Here is an 8536-nt window from a genome sequence, read left to right as displayed (position 1 = left end):
GAGACCATAGGAATAACATCTGTGAATGTTTTAAACGGGCGTAGTTCACCTTTAATCCCCCCCCCCTGAATCTATTGTAGACTGTACACAACGGTACGCATTGCAGTATTCCTGCCTGCAGGGGTGAAGGAAGAGGAGATGTCCTCTGCTCTCAAATCACCCTCTTTTAAAACTGTGCGGATAATTTGATTTGGTCTAATATAGTGACAGTGCATGATGTAATAAGTAGTGAGGGTGATGGATGAAGGGGCGTGCTTCCTCTCCTGATTCTCCCGTCCTCCTTGTTCGCAGGTACAAGGAAACGTAGCCACTGGCTGAGGAGGACAACCCCTATTACCCCCCCCCCCCCCTTCCCCCCTCCTACCACCACACAGCACGCCGTCCGGTCCAATGAGCGCCACACTGGACCTCTGGCTGGGCCCATAGGCCGTATGGTGAAGGCTGAGAAGTGGCTAGAAAACAATTCTCGTTCCCACCTCCCCGGACTACACAATTTTCACTCTGGGTGAAAGATATATTGGTGTAGATTTTTGCGAACTTTAGACTGTTTTTTTTTGTCCATTTTCGTCCATAACGTTAGTCTGTGGATGTCATTTGTTGACACCGGATGTCCGACCGTATCCTCGCAAACAAAGAGAGCTGCTATTGGTCGAGCGCAAGACACGTGACCGAACTCGCACCAATTACGTCAAATAAAACTCTGCGGTGACCAAGTATCCGTTCACGAGGAAAGATCTAGTCCCGACTTTAAAATTATGATTGCGCAAAATGGGCTAGTTTGTCAATGGAGAACGTTTTGTTCCTAAATCTACACCAATATATCTTTCACCCAGAGTGAAAATTGTGTAGTCCGGGGAGGTGGGAACGGGATGAAACGATACAGCCTTCACCTTACGGCCTACCTGCAGTTCCCTGAAGAAAACCATCTTTGCACTAAGCTCATCACTTGCCTCTAGTACTACTGACTTATCTGGACAATGAAACTAAAACCGTTGCACTACCGTCTCAAGTGCCGTTGAGACGCTTCTCTCAGACGGAATCTAGCCGGGTGGGTTACCCCGAAGACGCGGCCGATGGGCTGTGTCCTGGGAAGATTATGTACTGTATCAGGACAGGACCGTGACGCTCTCTCAGCCCGCTGACAACATGCTGACAGACTGGAAGTGAACTGGGTCTCCACCCCGGGGAGCCATGTGGAGGAGGCAGCCGGTGCCACAGCCTTGTTGTGTGTTTATTATTGGCCGGAGAAGGACAACTGGGACCCGGCTGTCAGCTCGACGTCGCTGGAGTCCTGACCCCTTTGCTAAGCACAAGATTTTTACTCTGAGCCACACAAAGCGATTTCCAAATGATAAAAAAAAAACAGGGGGAGCCACTGTCGGAAGGGGAATTGAAAGAAGCACTTTTGTTATCCTTGGTTTCAATGAGATTTGCTGGCAAATATAATTAAATATGAATTTGAGGGTACGATCTGTAAATTACTTTTTTTTTTTTTTTTAAGCACTGTATTATACACTGTAGATTGGCCGTCAGTGGCATTTGAAAGCCACTAGAGGGCACTCTTTCCCATTCAATCCATTTGGTACATATTCCAGGTCTGATCAGCTGATCCAGCAGACTGCTCCATGTTGAAGCGATACAAGAGACCTTTCACAAATATCGCTGGCATACTGAACAAAGTGAACGGTGGCCGGGTCTGGAAGTACCTACACAATCCGTCAGAAGCTGCCACTAAATATACTACCCACGTGTGCTTTTATGTAGGAGAAAATCATCTCCTACTAGTCTGTGCAGTAGAGCAGTTCCGTTTTGGCTCGTGTCATCACGGGGAGAAGCGCCGCACATAGACCACTGCACTTCCGCGTTACATGGAGCTCGTGAGAGGGAGGGGGGAGAGGCGTGATTTTATTTCGCAGCCTATGTTTGCGGAGACGCTCTCTGATTGGTCACTGACGTTTCTGGTCATGTGACATGTGCGCCAATCGTGTGACGCCTTTTTCTGCGACCAGTTAAGGCACTCTTTCGAAGTTGGAGTTTGTCTTTAGAGCAGGGCAATATAACCATAGATATCTCTATATATATCTATGAATATAACATCAGCCCTGATTCCAAACTCTAACCTTAACCAACTTCGAAAGAGTCGCCTTAGCTTAACCAGTGATAAACTAGGCGTTAGGTAGTTTGCAGGCTGTTAAGAGCCGGAAATAGGCGCAGAAAAAGGCGTCACACGATTGGCGCACATGTCACATTACCAGAAACGTCAGTGGCCAATCAGAGAGCGTCTCTGGGTACGAAAAAAAATCACGCGGGGGAGAGAGCTGCACTTCCGCGTTACATGGAGCTCGTGAGGGACGGGGGGAAGAGAGCTGCACTTCCGCGTTACATGGAGCTCGTGAGGGAGAGAGCTGCACTTCCGCGTTACATGGAGCTCGTGAGAGGGAGAGAGCGAGGGGATATACAATTAATTAATGTTGATTAGAGCCTTGACGTAAGTGGGTTGTAGACAGTAGCTACCACTTGGAGGACCCTGGTGTAAACAAGACGAAAGTCTTTCTCTGGTCTGAGTCTGACTGCATCCCCTTAATTAACAATTGTGTATTGAGCTGTACTGTATTGTACCCATTCTGCAATCTGTTAATAAAATGTTCAATCAATCAACATTCATTCACATGCCCCCATGAGCTCAAAATACCGAAGTGCTGCGGTGGTCTGTTGTGTCATTATTGTCAACAACAGTAGCGGCATCTTAACGTTTGTGATGAACAGACAGAACCGTTAAAAACCACTTCCCTTGGTTGTTTTTGCAGAGTAGGCTGAGTCGAATGAAGTCACGCCTTTTACCGTTAATACTTCTCTGCACTTTGGGAGTAGAGTTTAAAACCCACTTCCTGAAAGTAACCATGCTAAGTAGACATCCGGTCATTTAAATTAAAGGGTCATGAAGTTAAAACTACTGAACCTCTATACTGAAAAGATCCTTCCTACTCTGCAGGTTTTCATTCATTCAGACGCTGCAGCCTACTAATAAATACTATATTTCAACTGAAGGCTTGAAGACTGTCAAACCTTATTTTGCTTATGTAAAATGTTAAGTTATTGATTGATGCGTTGTAAACACAAACAAGTGATTAAAAGCATGCAATAAGTATACAAAGCAGAGGCATGTCAAGTTTCCTTTTTTTTTTTTTTACATAATTTTTTTTATTATTATTTATTTTCTTCCATGGTCAATAAAAAGGTCAAGATTCAGTCCCATGAATTAATTTCATATTACATCATATTTTCAGTTCAAAAAAAGGGAACGTAGAATTACAAATCATAATACAAACAAATAATAAAACAGGTAAGTACAGGAACCATATAAACAACCCCACTCATAAGTGTCTAGGCCCCTTCCCACCATTACCCCCCGCCCCCCACCAAACTCTAGCACAAAACTCATGACAATACATTAGTTAGTATCAGTAATAAAAAAACAAACTCAGGTAGACATCCTGTTTTTCTTTTTCTTTTTAAAAAGCGCTAAAACTTCCAATGCCATGAGTTCAGCTTTGCCCTCCGACAGAATACATACGAATAGAACTAAACCATCCCCCACCCCACCCCCCCCCCATCACTTGCCTTAGCGAACACAAAACAAATGGGACATGCATAACAGTTTTCAGTGTCCAAACCCCCTCTTTCAGTAACATTCAAGGCCAGAGGACAGTGTGCTCTCAGTCTACAGGTCGATAATAATATCACAAAGTCCCCCTCCCGTTTCTTCAAATGGGTGGATCCTAACCGGGGAGAAAAACTCTTTGAGGTCTACTTCTTTATAAGAGAGAGAGAGAGCGGATTCTCTCGCTCTCTCTCCCCGACTAGCTGTGTGAAGTCTGAACTCCCCCTGGATGAGTTCCGTCAGTTACATTAGATCACAGACAGGTGGATGAGAATGGATAAGAGATCCCCGTTCAGAGATGATCCATGGAAAGCAGTTCCCACCACATTATACTGTACCTAAAGAGCCGCTTTTAACTGGCGCGGGGAGGGAGGGAAGGGACCAGAAAACCCACAGTATCCCCCCCTCCATCAGCAGCACCGAGCATAGTAGTACAAATTAGGGATGCACCGATCCGACTTTTTCAGTCCCGATACAGATACCTGGCTTTGGCCGATACCGAGTACCAATCCGATACCCATTGTTCAATTTGAGGTAAAAAAAAAATATATATATATATCGGATTTTTTTAAAAAATTATAATATAAGAAATAAAATAAGAAATAACAATTCAGTACATTTATATCCATGTGTTAATTTGTTACATTTAGTTTCACTATGATAGGAAAGTAATGTTTTAAGTCAAGCCTGATGTTGCCATGGACAAAATAATGATTCCAGTCTCTTCCACACAGGCATACAGTTCAACTTTCCTAACATAGTGAAACTAAATGTAACAAATTAACACATAGATATAAATGTACTGAATTGTTATTTCTTATATATATATATATATATATATATATATATATATATATATATATATATATAAAAAAAAAGTCCGATATATATATATATTTTTTTACCAATACCCGAGCTATTTTGGTCATATCGGGGTTGATATCCGATATCAATATCAGATCGGTGCATCTCTAGTAAAAAGGTCTCATTTTAATAAACGGAGCGCAGGTGTCATCGCTGACACGGATGCAAGGCTCTCGTTGGCCCAGGCAGTTTGTGTGTGTGTAGTATATCTGAACACGCTGGAAGGAACAGAGTATAGGACCACATGGCAGCACACGACCATTAGCCCGTCAGGTGGCAAGGTGGTGGTGCTGGGCCCGCCGCTTACTGCCACGATACCAATACTCTCCAGTCAGTTCTACACGTGGGGCCTCGTGGGTTTAGTGTGTGGTTTTCTAAAAGACACGGTGTCCTTAACCCTTTCACTACCGCACTACAGGTTAACCTTTCACTACCACTACAGACGGTTAACCTTTCACTACCACACTACAGACGGTTAACCTTTCACTACCACACTACAGAAGGTTAACCTTTCACTACCACACTATGTAAGGGATAATGTATAGCTACGAGGTCATTGTCGCAAAATAATTGACCGACAGAGTTTAGAATACCGAGGCGCCTCGCCGAGGTGTTCTAAACGTCAGTGAAGGTCAATTATTTTGCGAGTATAGCTATACATTATCCCGCTTATTACATCGCTAACTTACTAACAATATACCTAATTCATTTTACACCATCGACAAGACGAGATCAAATGCAGATGCAGTTGTTCTGTGGCTCTGTCAGCCCAAATAAAGTGATTATTATTATCGCCGGCAGCCGGCAGGTGTGTCTGATTGCACTGATGCAGTGTGTGTCAGTGGGCTTGATTGCTCCAGCTGCGAAAAGCAATAATCACCGGTGATTATTGCGCGTTGCCCATGGCAGCGGTCGGTTATCGAAAAATAATTCACCGCTGTCAGGGGCTATTGACCAATCACAATCAAGCATTTCGGCGAATGTGAAAACGCCATGTAATAAAGACGTTTAAGTATGTACTAGTGTAGTAGTGAAAGGGTTAACTTTCTGTAGTGTGGTTGTGAAAGGGTTAAAGACACCGTTAACCCTTTTTTGTGTGGCAGTGAAAAAGGGGTTAACCTTCTGTATTGTCGCAGGGAAAAGGGTTAACCATTTGGTAGTGGAAAGGGTTAATGCCGACCTGTTGGGAAGAGAGGGGGTCCGTTAGTCGATAATAAAAAAAAAAATGAAGACGCACATACATTTAACATAGTATAATCCCCTAACTACACTTTGGATGCTTTTTACAATAGTGCTGAACTTAAGACCTGCTTTTTGTCATGCTTGATCTGAATATTATGTATAAATTGTGTACTACAGTACGCGTATACTGTATGTGTGCATGTATGTGTGTGCATGTATGTGTGCGCGTTAGTGTTTGTGTTGACGTGTGTCTGTGTGCGTGCGCGTGTGTGGTGTAACCTGCACCACATCAACAGTGAGCGGCTCAAATATGGCTTGGTCAGGACTCATGACGCCCTCTGCCACCCATAGGAGAGCTCCAGTACACTAGTGGGGCCACAGTAGGGCCCCCAGACGGACACGGTTTATAGCGAGGCTTCGCGGCCCCCGCGTCGGCACCCGGGACGAGAGACGATAGCGCTAGAAAACCGCACGCTTAGGTCCCTCCCACAAGTAACCCGACGAGAGGAAAACCCACGCGATCGCATTATAAAAATGTACTTAAAAAAAAGAAGAAAAAAAGGAAAACGTATCTATGGCCCCTACTGTTACACACTATACAAGTTGTGATGATCTTGGAGAATATGTGTTGAAAGAAAAAAATTGTATTTGACGAGAAGAGAAAATAAAGAAGAAAGGAGAACAGGCTAAAAGGTTCTATTCTATTCTCCATCAGGGTCAGAGAGCCTCTGATGAACGAAGAGGAGATGATTACTGGGTGAACACATACACGTAGTTCCTGGTCAAACTAACAATTGTTCCTGGTAAAAAAAAAAAAATAACATAAACTTCATCAGTTTGGTATCATGACCAGCTACCTTCGAGGGCGATCGGGTTAGGACTTATTGACCCTTGAACCCGACCAAAACACCCTAAGCTGTGAATAAATCTGTTGACAAGCAAGCAAAAAAAAAATTAAAAATAAAACTGTTTGACTTCATTCACATTAAAAACAAAATCTGATCAAGTTAGGCTACTCCTTATAATCTGCTACTATGCCAAGCCCCCTTTTTCCTTCACTCATTGGTAAACATAGATCATGGGGCTGTAGCTTTCTGCTTAGAGTGAAATGCGGAGACATCACCCTCAACTAGTGATGCACCGGTGAAAATTGTGGCCGATACCGATATTAATATTGCTGTTCTGGCCGATACCGATATTTACCGATGTCGATATCTCTGTATAGAAAACACTTTTTATGATAATCAAATAAAGAGCTATTTTCCAAAATGATTATTTTTTAAAAACTTTTGTAACTTATTTTCAGAAATGACAGATATTTTGAAACTATTTAAGGCCAAAACATGTATATATAAAAAAAAAAAAAAAAAAAACGTTTAAAAAAAAAAAATCTTTTTAATATCGGTCCTATCTTGATATCGGACCGATGCCGATGTGTAAAAAAACTGCCATATCGGCCAATATTATATCGGCGGCCGATATATCGTGCATCACTACCCTCAACCAGTCACACGTTTCCCACCGATCTTTATCCATTCATGAACCGTTTCCACAGAGACTCACAGAAAACAGCTCAACATTTTTTTCAAATAAATGACTCGTCAAAATTACTCTCAAGGCCTGGTTTCAATTAAAATCCACTGACATTTCCACCAGCCCTTTGTTGTTCACAAGGACCTAGACTAGAGTGGATAAGGGGGGAGGGGGTACAGCCCAAACTAAAACATGAGCGCTAGACGGAGCGATCACTCCCCTGCATCTCTTTAAAGGAGCAATAGGCGGACGTTGATTTTAGGCAGAGATATTTTCAAATCCTTAAACCGAAATTTGACAACACCCTTCCCGATCAGAACGCATCAGGACGCCTCCAAAGCCACGCCCCCGCTAGGTAGCTAGCAGGCAGCTATGTGTTAGCAGCAGGCCTTTGTGTTACACGCGCAACTGTTATACGCACAACAAGCACACATCAGTGCATGTGTGTGTTCCTGTGGGTCGCCCATCTCGCGTGTGTGTTAAACTGCATGACAAATAAAGACTAGTCTAACACGCGGCGTGTCACTCAGTCGTTCCGATCATTTTACTTGAGTCATGCTTTTGGTCGTGGGTCGTTTGACTGGTTGTCGTTGTTTTAGACTTTAAAAAAAAAAGTTTTGAGTACTATCGATTACTGTAGAAATCTAAATTGTTAAAAAATAATCAGCGGCCACCTATTAATCCTTTAACTCGGACCAGGACTAGGCTAGTGGCACACAGTGCAGGTCCAAGGAAATTTAAGTGGAACTGGGCCATTCTGTGAGCTTCTCAGTGAGTTACCACAATAATAATAATAATAATAATAATAATAATAATAATAATAATAATAATAATAATAATAATAATAATAATAATAATAATAATAGGGGGAGGAGAGCAGGAGAGCAGGGGGGGTGAAAAACCACAGAAAAGACGGAGCAGGTTAGTGTTGAGCTGGACAAGAACATTGTGAAACGCCCTGGCAGTCAGAGGGGTGTCCGTTATCATGGGTTCGATGGGGAGAAGAGAGGGCTTTTACAGTCAACCAGCGTTGCCGTCCTCTGGAGAGAAAGGTGGGTCAATTGCGGAGGTATTCTTCATACGCACACACACATACGCACACACACCCCCCCATGCACATTACGCACGTGAAAACCAACATTTCTCTAAATTTGATAAGTCTCCATAGGTCTCCTCCACACATGCAGTTGTCCCGAGGTCTGATAAATGTATTTTTTTTTTATCAGAAGGTCCTTCATTCTTCCCCCCCCCCGCCCCAAAAAGGTCACGATTCTCTCACACACACACACACACACA

At 43.2% G+C, this 8536-nt stretch overlaps 1 protein-coding gene across 3 annotated transcripts in view; it reads left to right on the top strand.

The window, feature by feature from the left end:
- Nucleotides 1–1472, top strand: part of LOC311227505 (GRAM domain-containing protein 2A-like) — a 42394-nt gene extending 40922 nt beyond the window's left edge. For all 3 annotated transcript variants that reach the window (XM_084313188.1, XM_084313186.1, XM_084313187.1), the window contains one exon: nucleotides 292–1472. In XM_084313188.1, the coding sequence (XP_084169314.1) occupies nucleotides 292–307 (16 nt within the window). In that variant the 3' untranslated portion in view covers nucleotides 308–1472. The remainder of the gene's footprint in view (nucleotides 1–291) is intronic.
- The last annotated feature ends 7064 nt before the right edge of the window (nucleotides 1473–8536 follow it).

The sequence above is a fragment of the Notolepis coatsorum genome (genome assembly GCF_963971535.1).
Source record: "Notolepis coatsorum genome assembly, chromosome: 4".
Classification (NCBI taxonomy): domain Eukaryota; kingdom Metazoa; phylum Chordata; class Actinopteri; order Aulopiformes; family Paralepididae; genus Notolepis; species Notolepis coatsorum.
This window is presented reverse-complemented; position numbering and strand designations above follow the sequence as displayed.